The sequence below is a fragment of the Phasianus colchicus genome, chromosome 11 (genome assembly GCF_987193195.1).
Source record: "Phasianus colchicus chromosome 11, bPhaCol1.hap1.1, whole genome shotgun sequence".
NCBI classification, from domain to species: domain Eukaryota; kingdom Metazoa; phylum Chordata; class Aves; order Galliformes; family Phasianidae; genus Phasianus; species Phasianus colchicus.
Genome location: NC_143446.1, coordinates 5,338,416 through 5,363,536, shown reverse-complemented (window position 1 = coordinate 5,363,536; position 25,121 = coordinate 5,338,416). Strand labels below are relative to the sequence as shown.

Sequence of the window (25,121 nt, the reverse complement as noted above, 5' to 3'; positions counted from 1 at the left end):
CTGATTAAAAAAAGAGCAGCAGTTTTATATACGAGCTGTCCAAGTGACCCTCAGAGGTAAACAATTCAGACAACAACAAAGAGCTTATAAAACACGATACTTAAAGTACACGCAGCCTTCCAATACAGGGTCACAGAAATACAGACTGGAGGATACTTGTGGGGATCATTCTGTCCAATCCTCCCCTCAGGGCATGACCAACTAGATGGGGCTCAGGACCTGGGCCAGCTAAGTTTTTATGCTGATTTTTTTTCCCCTTTCTATCTAACTGGGATGTGTGACGTTGCATTCTGTGCCTGCTGCCTCTCATGCTTTCATTCTGCACCTCTGTCTTCTCAGTAGATTCCCACAAGATAACTGAGAAAAAAAAAAAAAACAAACCCTAAATATTCTCCCCTTAGCATTCTTAAACCTGAACAAATCCATTTCTCTCAGCTTACATTTCCACATTGTGGCTCCTCTTATGCAGAAGGAATGGTTTTCAATAGTCAGTAACCAAAACAATGTCTGAAACTAAGTGAATGAGAGAAGATGGTTTGCGGTTCTACAATGCAATGTTATACAGAAACAATCAGACTTTGTTTCTTGCAATGCAATTTTAAAATTTACTGGAGTATCGGAATCTCACACGTCAGTTTTCCTCTACAATTATTACAACCTTACCCATCACTTTTCCTGTTATGTTTATCAAATAACATGAAATAAATATTAAATAGGAAATAGCAAGCATCAATATAAAAGCACAACCATTAAAATATTCACATAGTGAAGGCAGAGATGTTCCAGAGACACAACAGGCAAATAAGGTTTATGGTTTAATTCTACTAGAATTCTATTGTTCCAAGCAGACAGGAAATTAATACAAGGAAGCACAAGGTGCATCAGCAAAGCCAGACTTCTACAAGCATGCTGACTCACTCTTACAGTATTTGCAATGTCCACACATTACAGTTTCCTATATATAAGTAGTCTGAAGTTCACTTACAAACCTACTAAGAGACACAAGAAACAGTTCTGAAATCACAAGTCCAACCTAGGCTGAAAATGTGTACAAACATCTGAATTATGATAATCACTGCCATTAATATGGAATGGAATCAACAAGAATTTTAATTACACTGTTTACAAGTTTTTTGCATGACTTAGGATTCTATAACTCTTTTCAAAGTGTTTTCAATTTTCAGACCTTATCATTCCAACACCTGTTTGGGCTAGCAAATCTAGGAATACTTGTATTTTTCCAGGCCATCAAATCTCCTTACCTAATTCCCTCATTTTCCCTTTCTGTCGATGTATTTGTCCCGCTAGATCTTCTTTACCAAAGTGGAACCCACCTGCTCTCCTGTTGGCCTTTTTCATTTCCACAATGCAGTGAGAAAGCAATGTTTGAAATTGCTCCCAACTGGAGGTGAATCTTATTTCAACATGATGACACAGAACTGTTTAAAATGGCATGATTGTGCCAAGCAATTTGTTTCTCTAAGTACTGAAAACTTTTCACCACTAAAAAAATCAAATTCATTCAATTGAATTCACTATTTTGAAGAGCAATAAACTCAACTCCTGCAATATAATCTATACGATACAAAACAATCTTTTTATTTATTCCTTTTTTTTTCTTTTTATTTAAGTTCTCTTAGTCTAATCAAGCTTAGCAAAGCATTATTACTTGTAAGATTTCTGTTTTACCACAGTAACTCAAATGATACAGCACGCCATGTTATAGAACTCTGCAATGCAGAGTACATTGCAGATGTGCTACAGCAAAGGTTTCCAATTGCTTACAAGCCAAACAGCTTGTTTTGGCTTAGAATGGCCTTTTTTCCCCATATGGGACTACTCTGATCTTTTTCCTACTATATAAATGCAATTACACTGAGTTTATTGGATCAACAGGGGCCACGGAAAGAACATGTTAATCCAACTGTGAGTGATAAGAGAAAGAAGCTGCTTAAAAAGTTTGATTTCAGGGCAGCAAGTATATTGAGTGTGTTTTCAAAACAGGAATATAAACCAAGACTGTTCAATGCATTTTTCTACTATATTCATCATAAAGCATGCAATAGATCACCTGCCCTACGGAAGTGTACTTTACCTCTCTGTGGCACCAAATTAATATTTTCTTTTTTTTTTTTTCATTTCAACACCACCTCCTCCCAAGGAAAAAACTGGAATATACTTAAGACGTTGGTCTGCATAACTTTGAACAATTAAGCCTTTTAAATTGGAACACAAAAAATTTTAAATATGGCAGGCCTATAGGAAGATACTTTCATGCTGTGATTTCCAGCCAGCTGCCAAGGGATGACTGGCTACAACAGAATTCAGCTGAAATATCCCCAGAACAGCAAATTGCAGCTGAAAGCAGATCATGCTTTTCCTTTTGTGTCAAAAGACCAGGCTCAAGCAGCAGTTTGATGATGTGCTTTCTTTTCAGATCTATTCAAAGCCAAAGTCATACTCATTTATAAACATTTAAGATCATGTTACGTTCAAAGGAAAAGGATCTTCCAATAGTGAATGTTCCTTATATTGTACTCAGTTTATAAAGCTCTTTAATTCCTTACCGAACGTAAGAAGCAGAAATTAAAAGGAATAAATGATTACAAGTACTTCACAGGTGAACACAGAATCATTAAGGCTGGAAAAGATCTCTAAGATCATCTACTCCAACCATCACTACCATGCGCACAAAACACATTCCTAAATGCCATATGTTCGTGTTTCTTGAATGCCAGGGATGGTGACTCTAACACCTCTCCAGGCAGACAATTTCAATGCCTGTCCCTCTCTTTCAGAGAAGAAATTTTTCCTAAAATCCACTCGGAACCTTCCCTGGCTCAGCTTATGATGAGTAACTCTCATCCTATCATGAGTTACCTGGAAGAGGAGACCAACCCCCACCTCACCACAACCTCCTTTCAGGGAGTTGCAGAGTTGCAATAATGACTCTCCTGAGTCTCCTCTTTTCCAGACTAAACAATCCCCGTTCCCTCAGCTGCTCCTCATGCTCCAAAGATGACACAGACTGAAAGACAAAAGCTATTCTTACAAATTAGAAAAACACTGAGCTATCGCTTGCAGTCCCTCTTTCAAAATTGAAAAAAATTCTGAGGAGCATTCTCAGAATATTAATTCAAATTTTAGGTCCAAATTTAAGAAACCTAAGTTTATCTTTACTGACTACATTGTGTTTCTCAGGCAAATGATTTTATCCAAAATAAACACCTTACAAAAAATATTTTGATAATATTTTTATTTTGGCAATATATTACCTTGGTTCCAAAATAAGAATTTGTTTTGTGTAAACTGGTATAATTATGCTGTGCCCACTAAAAAGGTCTTTCTGGCCATCAGCTCCATTCTTAAGCATTCTGATGAACATAAAACATTTAATAATATTTTCAGAGTATGCTTTAAAAAAAATCAGTGCTGTATTCATCTACTGTTTAAAGCAAAGACATCTAAAAATCAAAGACAAAAAATCAGAACGCTAAAAACCTCGAAGAGGAGGTATGGGTTTTCCAGGAGTGGTGCTCTTCCAACACATCCTGACTGGAAGCTCAGAAAAGTGATACAATTTTGTGTTTTCTACAAAGCTGACCACATCTCTTGGGCATAACTTTCAAATGCTTGCTATTCTATCACAGAATTTATTTAAAAGTTGTAATGTAATTCTACCATTTTTTTTTCCAGTATGATAAATGAATAAATGAAAATTTTATTGAAAGTTCTTTCTCCTCATAGTGAAAAACATGCAACTCAGAACTGAGGCTTTGATTTCCTGCATTAAAAAAAAAATAAAATATATATGTATATACATTTCATAGCACAGATAGATGTTTCCCCCATTATTTTCTTTTTTTACTAGGAGATATTTTCTAAATAGCTAAATCAGAATCTAAGTCATATTGTATACAGGTAGTGGATCTAAGGTGCTACAAAACTAACAACACTGGAGCAAAGGAGTTTCAAAAGAAATAATATTTTTTTTCCTTACTGTAAGTGAGGAAGTATTAATTAAGCACAAGTCAATCCTGCTTTGAAATCCTCTCCTTCTCTTTCCTCTCAGTAATTTTAGCCATCCTGGGCATTAGATAAAATTCTGCCTTTCTTTGAGATATACATCCTGATGACTTTAAAACATTTTTAACATTCTCCTGCCTGTCCAGAGGTCCTTGGCAAAGTCCACAACATCTTATGCTTTAAATCCCTGTGATATTCTCAGTGTTCTGCAGGCTATGCTGATTGCTTCAATCCAATTCAAAGCACAGATCTACCATTTAATCAGTTATTCCAACTACAAATATATATATATTTAACTTCTCTCTCTTCTCTAGCTTTATGCTTGCACTATATTCTCCCATCACAAAGCCTTGTCTTTGACTGTATGTTATTTCTGTGGATAGCCCAAGCCATCTCCTATCTTAAGTTACACTACATATCATTCTGCCATTAAGGAGTGCATCAGTTGTTCACTCATCTTTTTTATCACAGGATGTTCTCCCACACTGATCTATCCACAAGGGATACATCCTCAACCAAAATTGTGTGATAACACATTTATAACTTGTTCATTTATAATTCTCAAAATCAAATTCAACACATTCAGGAATACCAAATAACTGGTAGTCAAGTGTTACAATTCAAGTTGTATCAATTCTGATGTTACTCAGATGACTAAGTTACATCCATCACGATTAATTAAATCCTCTAGTGTGTTTAGCATCTTAACTACATCTTATTTACTTTAAAGACCTATTTGTTGGTGAGGGAAAGGGATTAGTATTGTATTTCTCTTCCATTTGCTGTTCAGCATGTACCGTGGTGAAGTTATTCTCAGCCGAAAACTCTAGGTAGCAAAATTTTAGCCACATACAGTCTAATCTTTTTAATACAGAACAAATGAACTGTACTTATTAACAAATCCGTACTTTGTAATTATTCTTTTGAAAGTCATACAACTTTTTTTTTCCAGTTCAAAGGGTTTCCAAAAGGCAAAATGATTAACTCCTGTAGTCTGATGTAGTCATTTCTTGGCAGTCTGATATTCAAGTATTGTTGCTCTGGGTGATTTTGGTGATGTAAGGGAAATAGCTGCTCATAGAAACTTTTGTATTTATCTATAAAGTTAAATCAAATCTCAAGAACAAAGAATGCTTCCCTAATATTAACTGATAATACTGATTAAAAAAAATACATTCACAATCAAATCCCAGGTTTGGATAAGTATGTTTCATACTCTAAGGCTGTTTCTTCAAAAAGTGTTCGGCATTTCAAATTTGTCATAAAATTTTTCAGCGTACCAGACAGATATGAGAACAAAGTAGTTATCCCAAAGGCAACAGGTCAGCCTTGGAGAACAGACTTTGAACTGGTTTGCCAGCCAACCTCAGCAGACAAATTGATCTTCAAACCCCCTGAGGACAACCCAATCTTCTCACACTGGAAGCCACACCTTCGGAGGAGGCAGATGGTCCAGCCATGCATCTGTAATAACTTACTGCAGGACCAACACCCACAGTGACTACACTATTCAGTGTGATAAACCTAATGTATTTTCCTCAGAGCTTTCATTAGTATCCTCCTGACAGAAGTGACTTTTCTGCTCCTTGCCTTATTTGACAGCAAAGAGTTCCTACTGGAATCAGCTACACATCATCAGCTGTTTCATTTGCATCCTGTGGATATCAAGCTCTACTCTGACACTCAAGAGCCTTCATAATAAGGCAAAATTCTGAGAAGAGGTTCTCAAATTCATCCTGAGTCACAGTGACAGGAAAACTGTTGTCGTGAATAAACATCACTGGGTTTTCTTATTTTGTTTTCATTTAAAGAAAGGGTTGCTTTTGTGGCCATGTAATACTGCTTCCAAGGTATGAGAAAAACTAGAAAAGTCAGAAGAGAGGAAGTATTTTTCTTTATGCAAAGCCTAAGGTGGTTCTTGCAAAGTTTAAAAGTTACTGAGTAAACTGTAAAATGGAAAGAGCACAAAGAGCTGAAATATTTCTGCACAAATTGAAAAACTCCTCTACCAGTCAGAAACAAGCTGGAACTTGCATGGGGCCCTGCTCACACTGGCAAACATCTTAATTGTTCAGAGCAGACAAAGTCTGTTTAGTCATGTCTGCTGAAGTGGGAAGGATATTACAACACATCTGTGCAGTCTGTTTCCACATAGGTCAATCAGTTCTTGAAGCTTGTTTTTAAGCCAGCAAGAGCACTACACATACGGACGCCATTACACACGTTGGCCATACACCTGGCTAAAAGACAAGTGATCTTTTAATAGAAGCTCATGAATGAGCAATCAAAGAATCTCCGAGTCCTAATAGACATGCAGTGCCAACACACACTGATGTCTGTGAGGGATTTTGTAAGAATCTAAGTATGCCTCAGTGAAGTTTCAAAACAAGAAGTCAAAGTTTCAGTGCCCATTGAGGACAACAGAAATATATTTAAAATGCACAGTGAACCACAGCACAACAAACAGGCAGCAGTGACAAACTGGTAGATGAATTCAAATCGGTTTCTTGGCTTAAAGAAGGGTGGGGACAAGAAGCACAGGATTAATTCTGAGATATTCTAGCAAGTTTTTTATCCATGTCCCAAGACAGCTGAAAGCTATTCACCTAAACAGTGAGGTGCAAGACACAAATCGATATTCAGAAACAACACTGGGGTGAATCTTACATAAATCAGCTGTGTAAGGAACAAGGGTAGTTCTGTACTTTGCAAACAAACAAATGTTCCCCTGCTCTGGTACCTCAATTTTTAACACTCCTCTTCTACCTCTATTTCAATAGTGGAAGGAAAGGAGTCTTAAGATGGAACTGAGGAACTGATCATGAAATAATATGTGAAGTGCCAGCTCTGCAGAGAGCAGCTTCACAGTGATGTATGCAATGTGGTCAATCTCTACAAAAGTTACTACATGAATCTCACTGCACTCAGATCTCTCCATCTCACAGAGCTAAGTGGCATATTGATCCTCTGGTGAACAGAGAAGGGCCGGTTTGGAACCATAAGGAAATGTTGCAAGGAAATGTTTTTTGTACAGAATCATAGAATCATTTGAGCTAGAAGAGACCCTTAAGGGCCATCTAGTTCAACTCCACTGCAACGAAAAGGGACACCTACAGCTCCATCAGGTTCCTCAGAGTCTGGTCCAGCCTGAAAAACCTATGAATGACAGTACAAAGCTGGGTAGACACATCACACTACTTGTCTTAGAGGAAACAGTAAAAAAAAAATAATTGATGGCAGTGCCGTTAACAAGAGAAACAACAAATCATCCATACAACAGAACAAGTTCCTAGTTATTCCAGCTATTAAAGTTCATGCACAAAGTTTGGAAAGACAGTAAAAACTTCTGGAAAATTACATGGTGAGTCAATGGGGAATTAGATAACTACTGCATTTCTCCATGCTCATGAACTAAGACTCAGGGAATATCAGATGAGCAGGACAAAGTAGCAGCAGTGATATAGTTACATTCTTGGCTTTAGGAGATTATCAGAAGTGCTTCGTAGAAACAGAGATTAAAAAGGTATTATCTAGGGCTTTAATACCACTACAGACAGAGCGCCTTTTGCAGTAAAAGAAAAGTGTCAGCTGACAGCAGTGGTGATGACAGATCAAAAGGGGAATGATATAAAGTGAAAAGTTTTTTAAAACAAACTGAAAAATAGGTCACAAGATGCATGGCTGGGTGCACATAAAAAGCACACGGACTGACAATAATAAAGAACAAAGAGCTACTAGACTATAAAACTCCTTAAGATAAGACACAGGTATAAGACTGGAGAAAGAGGACACAGTCTGAAGGGAGAGAACCACAAGGAACTTGAAAAAAGATATGATCCTGGACAGAAAAAGATAGTGCCACACAAGGATGCTTCCTGATAACAAGCAGGCCTCAGTACTGACATTACATCAAGAATTAGGTTATTCTTTGGAAGTGTCTTCTAGACCAAGTTTTTCAATTAATACACAATAAAATTATTTTAGAAGTTTAAAAAAATTGATAACACAATACAGGTAGCTCCTGTATTGTTTAATCAGTTTTATTTTCTTTAATGGAAGGATGGCAAAGAGCTAGGTGCCATCAAACAGTGTGCAACTCAGCTGACCAAGTACAGACAGATCAGCAGTTGTCATTACGATAAATAACTGCTTTAGAATTGGATACTGAACTCATATTCCCAAGGGCTGTAAAATGGGAATTCCAGCCTCTTTCTGAACCCAGTCCTTTTAAATTGCTTTGTCTGTTTTGGCCCTAGGCTGCATATTAGAAATGATAAAAGTAGTTCTTTCATACTCAAAATAAGACAGTTCGATTGCCAGTGTCAACACTACTTAGTGCTTATGGCTATAGGAGTGGGGGGAGGAATCAGAAATCAGAAATGGAGGGGCAAGGGAAAAGGTTCTGGAGTTAACACTAGGCAAGCAGGAACATAATTTTTCTCTCCTGTGGAAGCTTGTATTTATCCTACTGTATTTTTACTTTCTGTATGGTGACTTGACTCAGAATGGTTGCTCTGGCAGTAATTACAAATCAAATTCATTAAAATTGTTCTTGCAACATAAAGATGAAGAAACATCACTGGAAACAATTCTATGTCTTTGATATACAATCACGCTTATTTAATCACAGCATTTCCTTTCTTCAGAAACAGTCAAAACAAACACGCCACAAAGAAATGAAGAGAATTTCTTGAGACAAAATCCAAGTCCTATGTTTTATGCTGACCTACATATACATGGTAATGAGATTTTTTTCTCCTGCAAAGTTATAGCAAGCAAATGCTCAGCTTCAGCAGCAGAATATAAACAATGCAAATTTGAAATAGGAAGAGATTTTACTGCATTTAATTCCAATAGGCTGTAGTGCTTATCAGAGTACGTCTCATACCTTTACTACACACAAATAAGCCTTCTCAAATACAATGTTTAAAATAATTGCCAAAATGCAGATAAATATTCACAAGAAGCTAGAGCAGAAAGCCCAAACAGTAATTTACTTAAAACCTTGCAGAAGTATTCCCATTAGCTTTAAATAAATATTTATAATTGGAGACATTATTAGATCTATAGAGAGCATGTTTCGGGAATCTGCAAAGCACAAAGTGAGTTAACACTGCAGTTTGAACTCCTGCTGTTAATTTTTTTTTATGAACACAGCATGTTCTAAGGAATACAGTGAAAATATCCTAAAGAAATATCCAGGCAACATTCATTACAAGAATTTAAACTTTACATGTATATGATGTACATGCTCTTACTGAAAATGACAAAGACTTTCTGCAGTCATATAAAGCTTGAATCAATACTGTGAATACAAAAGCATTGTTAGTTTGATGAGTCCTTTAAGATATTGCATGGCATGTAGTAATCTTAAATTTGATTTTACTTTATGTACAGTAAGCTTTCACATGCTTCATTTATAAACTCTTATTTGGCCATTTCTATTATTCTATTCCCTAATGCTTCTCCTTTTTTGGACATCTGTTTCTTCACACATTGTTCCCCAAGGCAAATCAGCTGTCTTCACAGCTGAATGAAATTCCCTACTCTGGCTCAAAGAGAAAACCTTTTTCTGTTTAACTAGCAAAAAGCCTGTCATCAACAGAAATTCTTACCTGCAGTCTGGTTTTGGAATACTAAGAACATTCTTCTACCTGCACACATTTGTATACCCTGACTTGGAAACAAAAATGTCTTATGGAGTTTTTCATATGTCTTACCTGTGCTATCTAGCATGAGGGCCTTCTCCTAAGCATCTTGTAACAAGAGCAAGTTACTGGAGCTAACTTCTGTTATGCAGATAGTAACTGTGCCAACGTTTCTGTAAAAATTAACGATGAAAAAAATGCAGAAACGTTCTTACACCCCGACTATTGCTTGTCACAGTGAGAGGTTACCATCTGTTAGCTGAAACACGGTAGCCAACTTGGAGTGCAGCATTCATTAGTACCTCATAACCTTAAACTTCAGACTGTTTCGAGTTACATGCTATTGCAAATATTGGACTGTCTTCAAAACACACTGCTCCCACTCCCCTCTTCTGCACAGTATCTAGCCATTAAATAACTACACGCGAACTGTCACCGGAGAGTCAAATAATTAAAACTGGCTTTACTTGTAACTGTTTTTCTTCAGAACACGTTGCTATTAAGTAACCATGTTACAGTAGCACTCCAGGACTCCTGTTATGATGCCATGACTCCATAAGACAAGTTTGAACTAACCATAATGTTGCTACTTGAAGCGAAGGCCTTTGTATCGCCTATGGAAGGAATCAGCGTGCCTTACAAAGCTTCACTCTCATCAGTGCTCCTAGCAGTTACTGTCGTCCTGCAAGCAGGATATTCTGGCTTATTTAGAAATGCATCTCTACATTCAAAATATTTTGAGGCAAGTATCAACCAACAAAGTGACAACTACCTGCAATTCCCTCTTCAAACCAAAATTCTTAACTATTTCTAACAGATACTGTATATTAGCTGACTTGTGAATAGCGATACAAAGGAAGAAAAATAATTATATTATAAACCAATAGAACTGAAAACAAAAACAAATAAACAAAAAATCCAACTGATGGATGGCTTGGGATGGAGCAGGAGAACTGTGTTTAAACTAAAAAAATTCTAAGAGGATATAGCTGCCATCATGGATACAGAGAAAGTGAGACATGGCAAGGGACAGACACAGAATATGGAAGGAGGAAGATAACAAAGAGCTATACTTGAGCAGGTAGTTTTCTATTAGAAAGTTCTAGAAAACAATTTTCTGGAGCCAATATTCCAGTGAAAAGCACAACAAAATTATTTTTGTTGATATCCAGCTATCAGCAACAAAATAGTTTTCATAAAATCACCCATCTTTTTCCATAAAATCAAACCATCTCTGAGCTCACATTCCACACTTAGCCCTGACCACTTTAGTTCTCTCCAATCATCTGATAAATTCAACCAATTAAGACTCCAGCAGTAAGCTCTGGCAGAGAAATCAGCCTAACAAGCTTTCTGCTTGCTCACTCTTGCCTACTGCTGCAGATTATCACACTTTCGGGGATGGCTCATACAATGTTTTATGAATCTGCACTGTGAAATGACTTAGGAAACTGACCTACCTTTGAAGGAAAAGAAATTTTTTAAGAAGTGGGAAAATGATGACAGTGAAACAAAAGAGAAACTTGCTTTTCCAACTATGTTAGTAAGTCTAATAATATTCTCAACAAACATTTCTGAGTTTATTCCTTAGACTGCAGCAGCCACAGCTAACGGATCCAGGCAACAAACTTAAGAGAGCATCACTGCGACAATTTTTAAAGCGTGGTCAATAGATAATTTGGACAGTTTAAACACCTACAGAACTTGGCTTGTTATGAGTAAGCTTCTGGTATTTGGTGGCTTAACAGTATGTCTAGTAAGAGTCAATCTTTAACATTAGGCTGTCTTCACAGAGTAAACAAATAAACACTTAAAGCGTTAATTCAAATGAAGACAACTCACTCAGTCGCTACTTCCCCTCAGATACTTGTTTCTGTCTTTCAAAAAAAACCTATGATGTATGACTCTTCTGTTCAAGAGATAAAATCAGAACGTGTCTTCCAGTGACTAAGATCTTAATTTTGCTCCCTTTGAAGTCAGTGGGAATTTTGGCATTTATTTAAACGACGAAGGATCAGATCCAAATGTATTTGTGCAGCAGCTTTGGAAGAACGCCAGGCTTAATAAAATCAATTAAAACATTTTAAAGATGTGGCCAATCAAAATATTTATTTTCAGACTCGTTTCAGTATTCAGCACGTCTCTTCAGCTGAAATGCACACTGATGTTGCTTGGCAGAGGTAATACAACGCTGCAACATGTTCTACAGATTTCATTATACAATACTCTTGTTAATGCAAACATTTGAATGAAAAGCTTGTAAGGACTTAGTACTAAAACACCACTCACATTATTCTTTCTCATCTTCAATAACAGAATAATGTCTTTGATAAGTTTGGCACATCAAGGCCTTAATCCTACTGTTGGAAAAGTTCATGAACTCACCAAGGTTTTCCCCTTAAGTAAAGAATTATTTTCTGCTTTAAGATAAGCTGTAATATTTCTTTTACAGAAATTAATTATATTGCTTCAATAAGAATCAAGTTAAAAAAAAAAAAAAGTTGAGGGTATTACTATTACTACTACCTAAAAGTACTAAGTAAAAATTAAAGCTGGAAATAAGACTTTTTTTTCCCCACTGTAGCTTGTTATCATCATACTCGTATATTTGCAGTACATAACACATTAATATAATTTGCTATTTTCAGCTGGAAATAAGACTTTTTTTTCCCCACTGTAGCTTGTTATCATCATACTCGTATATTTGCAGTACATAACACATTAATATAATTTGCTATTTTCAGAGATCTTTTAGAATGACAGACAGAACTAGAAGCTGAGGTGTAATGACATCAGGATTACAGGAAGAAGAGAAAAGACATGAAACAATTCTCATATATAACAAGATGGATGCATTTCCAGAGCTTACACATCAACTGAAAGCAGATTCTTAATGCTAACACTTTACAGTTCCTGTTTCAGTCTCTTCTGAACATGTTTTAAAAAGGTTAATAGAAGTAATCTTGTTCATGTCTTGCTGGATTATTTACACGCATGGATTTTCTAAACATTCAACAGCCTTTTGAATGCTGAGGGCACTCTACAAATGTACTTTTCCATGTCTTGCTGTCTCTGCAGCAACAACAAAGATTAGCACATATTTTCCATTCTTAATATTACAGTAATATTAAAATTTTTTTACCATTATAGCAGGGCTTTCTGAATTTGCTTTAAATGAGAAATTAAAAAAGTTGCCTGAGATATGAACTATTCTGAAAAAAAATGTTGTCTTCCCATCTGTAAGTTGATGGTTAGTAAGAAATCAGTGAGTAACAGTCAACATTCTGAAAAATGGCAGGGATGGCTGTCTTGCAAAAGGGATAGAAACTGCTAACCTAAACTAACAACTGTGTGCTAATTCTAAGAATACATATTATTAACAGCCAGTCACACAGCTAGAAGAACCAAATGTTCTGTGTTGAGGTATCAACAATATAGTTGCATTACAATTTCTATATTGCTTTTAAATATATTTGTGTCTACTTCTAACTATGCTAAAACATGAATGCTTTAATCTTTAAAAAAATACGTTAGAAAAAAAAAAAACATAATACAATTTTTGCGGGGAGCAAAAGAACTTCTGGTTTTAATTACTGTATCACAATTAAATTACCTAATGTACATAAGATCTGCAAAGGCTTGGAAACAATAGTGGGTGGTGTTTCCTGGAATAGAGCGATATGTCTTATGACTGGGAAGGAACACACACCACCTCATTTTAAAGTTAAGTCACACAGTGCAGTCCACAGAGTCAGGCAAAAATTAAGAACAGGAAGCAGAGAGACTTCTTGTCAGGGTTACTATTCAGAGAATGGAAAAGTTAAGTTAGTAGCCTGAGGCAAATAATTAAAAGTAGCTGAAGTCAATTATAATTGTTTCTACAAAATAGTGCATCCATTGCTTAACCTAAGCAAGAGCACAGAAAACGTAGCTGAGCTTTAAGATTCAGATATTGCAAGAGTACACAGTGCAGTACTGCAAAAACATTCTGAAGATTACTTCAGAAATTAAAACTCTTCCACCATTTTATGTGATTAAAGCGACAGGACTTAAATTAGCATATATATACATACTGCATCTAGATACACAGACTGACTATCAAATGTAAGTCAAGTAACCTTAAAGTCATTTCCTACTTACACATAAAAAACCAATGTGGTAAGACACATTACCCACACTTTTTGTTACTGCTTTTTTATACAGTTAAAAGAACTGCAACTTAAACAAGCTTCGTATACTTTACTCCCAATTAGAATTTTAAAACCTTACTCCGAGTTTATCTAGAAAAAATAATCCAATTTATATTCTATTTTCAGCAGCCTTTGCTAGAATCAATTTTCATTTACTCGTGCTGTAAGACCGAGAAACGGAAACTCAAAAATGTTCCCAGAGCATTCATAAACTAAATTGATCGTTCAATACCGCATAGCTTCTTACTGAACAAATGATGTTGTACATTAACAACTTAGACAATAAATGTGAATTGCCATGTTTTTAATCAGTGCACTATCACTGTTAATTCAAATGTGCACCCTTTGAAATCTACTCTAAAAAACACTGTACTAAAACACCAAGTGCCATTTCACAAAATAGTGAGAAGTGTGTAAGTGAGAAGTTGCTGATTTTTTTTCCTTAGCTGTAAACACTAAATTAGGAAGTTTCTCAACAACTTAGTATTTGTTTAGAAGTATATACTTTCTCTTGTTCAAGGTTTGTATGAAAAGCATGATTTGTATTTCACAAGCACTTGAGCTTGTGAAAATTATGTAGTTACAGACTTTTTGTCTGTATTGCTCTAGCTCAGTCTGGATACTCTCCTTAGTTTATCTCATGAATCATAGCAATTACTCAGTTTTCAAACTTTTCAATCACAGAAGGCCTGATGCTTATTTATTTTCACGTAAGTCAAAAGCAAGACTTCTTTTGGCTCCATTAAAAGATTTCCACCTTTTCAAAACTGGTTTTGTATGTTTATTACTAACCATAGTTTCAACATAGTTTAGACATGTTCACAGTTCAAAGATGTATTGTGTCAACTACAGAAAGGAGGCAAGTGAAGACACTGTCTAAATCCAAATATGGTCTATCAGAATTACTTTTAAAGGAAAAAGATTTATACTAGATAGTTATTAACTAACATAAAAATTGATGGCAAGCACAAACAGAAGGGTCACAGTCAACTCTGCTTCCAGAGATTTATGCACTGGGTAGTGCTACCATGCCCAAACATAGACCTCAATGTGATACATAACATTCTATATCAGTGAGTAAATGCAAGAGTTATAAAAGATCTTGGTCACTTCCTAGCAGAAGAAACCACTAGAATTGTGAGCATAAATTACTTATTCAGAAAGCAAGACAGAGATGGAAACAACACTGTCTAGTAGGATACTTCTTTTTAATTTGGAACAGCAATTCTTCCTCAAAACTGTTTGTTTCAACAAAACAGAAACAGAAGCTTTGCTACAGGGGAAAATAGTATTCTTTCACGCCAGAGAAAGCTTTAATTAGTATCAAACTGAAGTCTAGCAATAAGAAGATTTTTGTTGTTGTTGTTGCATGCATGTCGGATGTTGGATAATAATTCTTGGACTCTAATAGCAAGTCCTATATTTAATAGCAACCAAGTTGAAAAGTTTCTGAGTATGTTTTTAGCCACCTGTAAAATTAGCTCTCATTTCTACTACTGCAAAACTGTTTAAGTTTCCATGCCATCAACTGTGAATAATTCATGAATTAAAATCTACATCCAAATGATTTCTATGAAAATTGGATTAAAAAAAATTCATTAAGTGATACAATTAAGGAGAGCTCCTATCAATGCTAACTACAGAGTATGGTTAAACACAGGATTCTTATCATCTCTAAGATGCTCATCATCTGTCCATCTGTGATCCAGTATTTGAACACTCTCATGATAAAAATCAATCAAACAAACAAAATTAACCACCCTGTTCCTTATATGAAGCCAGAATTCCCCATCCTTCAACTATTCTTTCACTGTGTGCTTCCAGGAGTTTCTCTGTACACTTCCCAACCTGCAGAGATAGAGGAAAATGGCAACTGATGCACTGCAATGTCAGATGTTTACAAGATGAAGATCTGCCAAAGTACCAGAGCAGACACCTATCTCTCCTCTTATCAGGGCCAAACAGCACCACATCTCCTGAGTAATTGATTGGTATCTCCTGAAATACAAGATTTGCTCTTGGGCTCTCACTTACTTCAGTGCTGCAAAGATAGTTTGTAAGCAACTATAAAGGAAAGTCATTTTATACCTCCTCAGGCTGCAGTGTGTAACATCACTGCCCCCAGTCCACAGAGAATTGCTCCCACTTGTAAGGAACCAGCAAGCTGTGCAACTCTGGCATCTCAAGAATTAAAAATAATAATAATAATCAGATGCTAGCTGTAACATTTCACACCCCTGGCAGTCTGACTGACCACTTTGCTAATGTGGAGTTCAATATTTTATGCATAAACTCTAAGTAAGAAATTAATGATTTGTTCCACTGCTTAAATTCACCCTTTTTCTTCCCACATTTGTCAGCATCACATGCTCAGGAAGACAGAATATTTTTTTCCAAGTGCAGTGCCCTTATTAGGTTTGAGGGATTATTTGGAGGGAGAAAAAAAGGCGAATCAACAAGCTTTTGGATTAGATGCAAAAGTGTGAAGTAACTACTTGTAAAATAAAACCTACCCCTTCAAATACAATGAAAACCTTTTCTAGAATGAAGACCTCTCCTGCTTGCATTGTTATTTTAGTATAAAACTCTTGATGCTTCACCATGTTTTTGTTTAGCTGGGTACAGTTATGACTATTTTTCTGTAAAATTATAAATGTTTGTAGCCAAAGGCATTCAAAAGCAGAATTTTTGTTCCCCTTCATACAAATGAATCCTGCATCACTTATATAATGAGAGCTATTATACAACGTTCCCCATTTCTGTAAGTAAACCTTGATCTCAGTTAGAAACCAGATTTCAATATCTATTCATGGATAGTGAATGGAACAATGGACAGATATAATATTACTTCTTTGACTACAGGGAAAAATCAGTCAAAAAAAGCATTCAAGAACTTGCTTTATTTAGTTAAGACCAAGTCCAAACAAGAAGAGACACACGTTTAATTTAAGGTTATTTTCCTTTAAGTAAGAGAAAGTGCATTTAAAGCCAAACAACACTTAATTTTTTTGCATTTAATTAAAAAATCCCCCCAAAGACCCTTCCCCCGAACAAAGTCAACAACTACCCTGACTGCTAAATATTTTTATATCTAAGACAAATAAACCAAAAACAGCACTTACTGAGCCTTTCTAAAGAAGGTTTTACCTCTTTCTTAGTTTTCAAAACACCACATATAATACTGAGTTGTGAGACTGCACATGCAAATATATTCTAATATGCTGGATTTCAGTCAGCATCTTACATAACTGAAGGGATTGCAAGTACCTCTAACATAACTGAAGGGATTGCAAGTACCTCTAACATAACTGAAGGGATTGCAAGTACCTCTACAGCTGTCTGGATGCAAAGTAAAGCCAAACTCCCCAAAAAAGAATTCCATCTTTATACCAATTTCAGAAGGACCACAGTGCCACAGCTTGAATTTTGACTCCTAGTCAGTTTGCTGATTAACTGAAAACCAAAACAGAGCAGGCCTTGATCACATCCTGGCGCTGTAGAATTGCACACCTAGAAACACACCGTGGAAAACAAAGTGGAGGAAGGAGGGAGGCATTGGCTTGTGTCTATTCAACACCACTGCTTCTCTGGGAACACAAGCCAGAAACATCCATAAAAAAATTTCATAGCTCAGTGAAAAGTCTTGCAAGTAAGTTTACTTTCCATTTGTATGTCCTAACTTGGTTGATTTTTTAAAATTGCTTTCTTATGATACAACCAGGGAAACAAAGACAAGCTAGGGCTTCTGTTCTCTTGAATAGCTGGAAGACATTTGTGAAGGCACAAACATCTGAAATTCAAGCCAAAGACCTCTTCTTTTTTCTCTTACTCAAATATTTGGTGAATAATACCATCAGTACTCAGAAAATGCTAAGTCTCCTGCATCAACTAGTGACTCAAAGGGCAAGATAACCTGCTTCTTTCAGGTTTTGTTTTTCTGCCTAACATTTTCAAAGAATCACAATACATGCTTTAAATCATGAGGCAACACTCTACAAACATGAAGCCATACCAGTTTGGCTGAAGTATTAACAATGGAAACTCCTTTCAAGCAATTGCCAGAAAAAACTGTCAGATGTGGCCCTACATATTAGAATAGTTCAGGAGCTAAGTGCATACAAAAGCCACTGTCCAAATTTGCACTTAGTGTTATTTTTATCCCACAGTTCAAATATCTGCAGATGAGCACTATAATACACTGGAATGAAATCTGACTGGTGAACTGTGGAAAAAAATAAATTGAAGCTACTTCCAATGCAACTTTCATATTCTGATCTTTTAAATCCCTTCCTTAGCAACATAAAACAACAAAGCATAAATACAAAGCTAATTTATTACCTACATCTTCATTGCTTAAGCTTCTTCTTTTTCTCTGCTAGTCATCTCAATGTGTCAGCGTTCCATAAGAAACTGCATTAGTCAGTGGCCTAAAGGTGAAGTGGCAACACAGGGACGGCATTTGCTGAAGGTACAATTTATTAATTATTTTTTTTTGATCTGTGAAGGGGGGAACATATGAAAACTGTGAAATCTTCGAGACATGCTAACTGATGAAGTGCCAAGCATAAGACAGTGCAATTAGGAATTCAATTTTGTAAAACCCACATTTCCTTTTATTATATTTCCTCTTGTTTTCCCAAGGAAAAGTTACTCAGGATACCTGAGAAAAATCTGCTACACAGGCAACAGCTTTGAAGAAGGAAATACGTGATTTTCTTTTGAATTCAATTATGTTAATTACAAAGTAATTTCTAACCTGAAGATGTTGACTGGAATTGAGTAACTTCTAGGAGTTTAAGATCGCAAGAGTAGATCACTGCAGGTGCAAATTCTGATAGTGTCTGAGAAATTCCCCATGGGCTTCACACAGTGGCATTGTAGAATCATAGAAATACTACAGATGTAATCTACTCTAGCTTTCTTCCCTCTTCAGCACAGCAAAGCATCCAGAGTGGTATTTGGCAAAGATGTCTTCAAGAAAATTTGTATTTTTAGAAAATTATTCACTAAAAACTATCTCCTGAAATGGGATAGTAACTGTGAGGTAACTACACTAACTGTAACTTACAGCACAAAAGAAAAATACCACAAAATGCCATTCAATTCTAATTTAAACATTTGAATTTTACAACAAATACCTAAGTTAAATGTACACAGTAGGAATGGAGAGACTCTATCGGTAACTATGGAAAGAAGTACTGGAATAAACTAATATTACAGTTAAAATCATGAAAAGACTGTGCTTAGAAACCTGGCTTATCGTTTGCTTTATAGCAAAGCTTGAATGAACATTCTCCAAATAGCCACGGACCCTCAGTAATTCTTTATAAGAGCAAAGGGCTTGTGAGGAAAGGTTTAAGACATATTCATAAAAACACATGACATCTGTGTAACAAGGATCTTAATACAATTTGATTAGCAAACAAGACGGCTCTTTGCTAAAATTATGGATTGACATGTACATTACAGAACCCAAATAAGCCAAATTATCATTTAACTTACTATGTATTTTTTGTTTTTTGTCAGACTGTAACTACCCATATTAAATCAACTGCACACACATTTATAATCACACAGAGAACAGAGCAATGATGAAATAGACAGCAAATAAACTCACTGGAAAAATGCATCTCTTTCTGTTGGTCTAGGCAAATAAATCAAAGAAGAATGCATGCCTGTCTAAGAACATGCACTTTTAATGTCAGAGGCTTTCTGTTTTCTAACTACAACAATCACAGAGGACAGTTCTGCTTTCTGTCTAGCTTCCTCCTCTATGCCTCCAGCTACCACATAACCTGGTAATATTAGCTATCTAAACATGAGTCTATCAGCTATTCTGTGACAGTGGTCAGGCAAATACACGATTAAAGAATCCTTAACTATATCCTCTAGTTAGAACAGTTTAAAAGGAAGGACTAAGTGATTAAATCTTTGCAGAAGTATAGTGGTATCCTAGGAAACCATAACAGAATCAAAGAACATTCTGTGTGACAGCAAAGAATCAGGCATCAACATGCAAACAGGATGAGGAGATGCAAGCTTCAGTCTATTTTTTCATTTTAAACTGCCCTTCAATTATGCCATAATCCATTTCCTAATTAGTAAGAACACAGTTTTGGTGTGCGCTGGATTAAAATCATTTTTAATACAGAACTCCAGGCAGACATGGTTCAGTGAGTCCTAATGCAATCTTAATGAAAATAAGCACAGGAGCAATGCCATTGCATCAAAAATGTTGGCAAGTATCACGTTGTCACTGCTCAATAGTGCATAACAGCCATACCTACTGCAACATGCACCACCTGAGAAGGTGTGTGGGTGTCACATAATTACTCTGGATACATTTCTTATGATTTAATTCAGTTTATATTTGATATAATAGGAAAAAAATGATGAAATTTCAGAGCGTGGGGTAAAATTCTAATGAGGCTCAAAACGATAAAAAAAAAATCAACACTGCAGTGAACTTTACATTTATTCCTGTCCATCATGCTAGTTAACTAGGTAAGACAAGCAAAACATTTTATTTTTCAAACCCTAATCTACTGAAGAAAATATACTGAATAGTATATTCTGAATATATACTGAAATATACTGAATAGTATATAATATACTGAAAAGTATAAAGGTAAAAAAGTTTGAATAACATACAGTGAACAATGAAGAAGAAAAAGAATACATGCACATTCTAAGTTCTAGACATCCAACCAGAAAGACAAATGTAAATGATGAAATAATAAAAAAAAAAGCAAAGGCACTGATTTGAGCTGTTTCCTTTATGCTTGCTTTGCTGTCTGTGAGTAGTTAGTATGCAGGAATCTATACATGAAAAAGAAGAAGAAATGAGAAAAGTGAATTAAATTTAATTTTTTGTGTGATTGAGCATTAAAAATTATTAAATAACTAGTTAAACAAGTGAATATTAGGATGTGATAGTCAATTTTGTTTCTTTGTATTTATAGCATTCAATTACATCTCATATGAACAATAAATGCCAGTAATTGAAAAATGAAAACAGATACTCAGAGATAAACCAGAGTCATTTAATGTAATGCTGCTCAAATGGGAAAAAGAACTTGAATCAACAAACCTTATTTTGGGTAAGATGAATGACTGGGTTGCTTGGGGAAACATTATTACAGTTTTGCAGGCTAAACTACAATTGCTCTTGCATGATCTTGGTTATTCAGCAGCCAAGAATTATTTTTTTTCCTCAAGTCTTTAGGGTTGGCTCTCAGTGGTAATTTTCAGGCTTTTTATGTGTAGCTTTCAGGACAAATAGCTTTGTGACCTCTCTATAAAGTGGAAGTGATTATGTACAATGAGTATTTGAAAAACTTGTTGTAACACAACCATTTGGCTCACTTGTTTCTCATGTCTTCATCTCACATTGGGAATTGCTGTTTTTCATTTTACTCCTGACCGTGCATGCATCAATTAGAATTTAAAAAAAAAAAAAAAAAAAAGGAAACATGAAATGGATGCTCATTACTTATGCTAAAACAGCTTGTTTATATGCCAAAGCCATTTAATCAATACCTACCTGTTATAAGTGGTGTATGCTTGAAGCGCAGCACTCTCATTAAAGGTACTCATAACCTGAATTCAGAGCAATTCTTATTTCACATTGCTGTGTTTTTCAGAGTTGTGCTAGCTGAGGTTCCTCACAGAAACTGCTTTCTTTCCTCAACAACAGCCTTTTTACATACTTCTAGCAAGCAGCTTCCTTGTTATTCTCTGAGATCTTTTGCTTCTTACAGAGTTTTACTCAAGGGAATATGTACTGAGAAGAAGCTGTGGTATTTTTAGTCAGCTTGGTTGAATCCTAAGTCTTGTGTTAGAAAGACTACAATCTCACTCCTCCTTGCACAGAACAAAAATGAACTGAAATATAACAGCTGTGCCCAACAACATAGATAACTTATATAACTCAGATAACAGATGTGCAGACACAAAGCAGGAAGGCATGAGAATCACAGGTTAATTTGCCCAGTGTCATAGCGTAGGCAGAACTATGACCACACTGTCTACTTGCTTTTCTTCCTGGAAAAATATAATTCACATATCGTTATTGTATTTTAGCTATTGCCTACAACTACAGGGATAACTCTCTGTCCTCTATCCCATTACTCCTAAAAATTCTTCTAAGTGCACAAAGTCAGGAGAGAATCATCACCATTTTTGTAAAAACCAAGGGTGTATTCATCCTCATTTTATAAGAGCTAAAAAACCCTTGCATGGGCCACACTGAACCAAAGCCATGCCAAATATTTACTTAACATAGAAATATCTCTAACTAGTTTTTCTCACATATATAAAAGTTAATGTTCCAGTTATTGATGATGCAGCTATGTAAGTTATTTTCTTTCTTCAAAAGTACATCGTTTATGGACCATACACGAGAGCTCAGTCACACTGCATGAAAGCCAGCTGTGAGTTCCAGTAGACAAACTTTAAATAAGAACCTTGCTGTTCTCTTCCATAAAAGGGAACTGATAAACATCTGGTCTTTGGAAATTGCTTTGTGATGTTTGGATTTTGTACCAGCAAACTACTCTCACACACTGTGGTATATCATCACATGATAATGTACTTTTCCAAGAAAAACCTAGTAAAATGAAAGTATTTCATTACCATGAACTCTTGTTTCTTAAAAGTTACATAATTACCGTGCAATCTCTTATAAGATCTTATTTATTTTAACTTTAATTATTTACTTCAATGAAAGGATTATTTCATGAAATAAATACTTTTATTAAAAAAACCTGAACAATTATTTCTTCTTCACTGCATATATTTTGTTTACCATATGCCAAACTGTTATTTCACATACGTGAAGAGAAAACTGGACTGAGTACATATGAAATAAATTATTGGCAAAGGAAGTGCGAGTACTTGCCATCTAGAAGATCAGATTCACAAGAAACGCCTTTTCTTTTTTCCAAAATCAACAAAATTATTTAAAAAAAAAAAGTCAAAAAGAGAATAAAAAGATTTGTTTGAAAGAGGAAGGATTTCTCAGGTAACTCTAAGTTTTCAAGTTATTTAAATTATCCTCAAAAAACCTGCACATTTAAACTGTACATTCACCAGAACACTACAGTTGACTAAAGACAAAATGAATAAAGATTATCAACTATGGTTTTTATTCAAGTCTCATTTGATAAACTCAACACGGTATTTCTCCACTTGTTTGGTAAGACTGTAAACTTCCAATCCCATCAACATTTCTGAGTAGATTTTGTTGAATGCGCTCTTAAAGTTTGCATCTTTCATTAATTTTTTATTAGATTTTGCTTTGTCTAAATTTTAGATTAAAATCTAATTTTAATTTAAATTATTAGATAATAATAATAATCTAAATTATTAGATTTTGCAGTCTAAAATAGAATCCATTTCAGTCAATAAGGGACATCATATTTCCTTAATTTGAGAGATCACTGCAGACTGATAGGAAGCTTCAAGAGAACAATTTGTTGCTCATACAGAAGTTCCCTAGATGCAGCTTTTCCAAAGGAATATCAGCAATAGAGTGTGCAAGGAGAGAAGGCAGACACAATTTAAAGAGAAGAATTAATGTAAACCTGCTGCATAATTACAGAGTTCTTAAAAATATTGTTTAAAATTTATTATGTTTGTCATGTTTATATTTTATCTGTAATGCACTAAGAATCAGATTGAACTCTACCACCAGCTATTTTATGCTATTCCTTGTCCAAAAGTTCAGCTATGCAGCTTAGACAAGTTAACCTTTCTTTTGGCTCCACAACAGTCAAAAGACAGAAACTAATGAGGCATACATCTATGTAATATTCTATTTTAAAATCACTTCAATGCTAGTCATTTTCTCATGATTTTTCACAACTTAACAGGTGGGGAAATACAGAAAGCAATGTTGAACTACTTGACAAAAGCAGACAAGAGCAGAAAAACAACCTGGATTAGATTCAAGGACTGCCCCTGATCACTCCTTTCCTGCTAGAAATGCCAATTGCAGACCAAATCCAAAAGAAAAACAAACTATGTGACAAATGAAACTGTCACCTTATCTCTGTCACAAACACAGGTTTTGGTTCAAAATTAATTATGATGCCAACAGTCGCGCTTCCACAACACAGTACAAAATACAGACAGATGAAAAAGTCTAAATGTTTCATTAGCATAAATTGTTGTCTTTCAACTATTCGGTTTTTCCTCTCCCAAAGTAGCTCCCAGAAGATCCTAGCAGGTATAAACATGCTTTCTTTTAATTACAGAACTGGATTACTGTTGTAACTGATTCCCAGTTTCAGCAAATTATAATCAAGTACCCATTGCACTAACAACCATCTAATGGCCAAAAAAGCCATAATAAAGAAAGCTTTAATGAAAGAAATCTGGATAATGGCCACAATTTTATGGCAGCGCACTCAAAAAGAAAAAAATATAATCTGTATTTAAGATTAAGAGAACCTTTTAATCCACATGGCCAGAAATGAACAAGGCAGAGCAGGCAAATTTTGATCAAAAGCTAGAACAACATGAAAGTATCAAAATTCCCCTCAGTAAACAACTGCTAATTATGTAAGAGGTTGCATCTTCATTTCATATTGCAAAGAATTTTGAGGAAAATACAATACAAATGTGTTGCTTCCTCTGTGATAATTCACTTACCAACTAATCTTTTTACTGGCACGAAATCTATTTGTCACTATTTATTTCTATAATAATTCATTATCCTGCACTCCCTGGGTGCTGGAACAGGCTGCCCAGGGAGGTGGTTGAGACACTGACACTGGGGGTGTTTAAGAAACATTCAGATGTTGCACTGAGGGACATGGCTTAGTGTGGAAATATTGGTAGTAGGTGGACAGTTGAACTAGATGGTCTTGGAGGTCTTTTCCAACCTTGATTTTATGAATCTATGATTTGGGGAATTAATTGGGCAGTCTCATAACGAAATTTTAAAGGAGTTTGCAAAATGAATTACAAATTATTTCAGATGTATAGACACTGCTGAGCAAGTTAAAGCTGCTGTAAAAGCAACCTGAAAAGCTCTTCGGCTTAAACACAGTTTCATTATTGCACTAGTACTATAGATGACATTCATGTTTCAATTTGATCTCCCCTCCTTTAATTCACTGGAACTGCTGACACACGAGTAACATCAGCTTTCCCAGACTCATCTTCCAGTCAGAAGAGAGGATGTGAGATTTTCTATTTTGCATAAGCTCCACTCTAAAGGATGTTCATCATCACAGACTTGTCACCGTGTGTC

The 25,121-nt window shown here is 35.5% G+C and overlaps 1 protein-coding gene across 6 annotated transcripts in view; it reads right to left on the bottom strand.

Annotated features, from left to right (window-relative positions):
- Nucleotides 1-25,121, bottom strand: part of ATG7 (autophagy related 7) — a 113,898-nt gene that overhangs the window by 25,393 nt on the left and 63,384 nt on the right. Inside the window, exon 19 of one of the 6 annotated variants that reach the window (XM_090148059.1) lies at nucleotides 20,484-20,683. The exons of the other annotated variants lie outside the window; for them this stretch is intronic. Within the exon in view, the coding sequence (XP_090004185.1) occupies nucleotides 20,669-20,683 (15 nt within the window). The 3' untranslated portion in view covers nucleotides 20,484-20,668. Of the gene's footprint in view, nucleotides 1-20,483; nucleotides 20,684-25,121 lie in introns of those variants that run through there. 6 annotated transcript variants of the gene reach the window in all.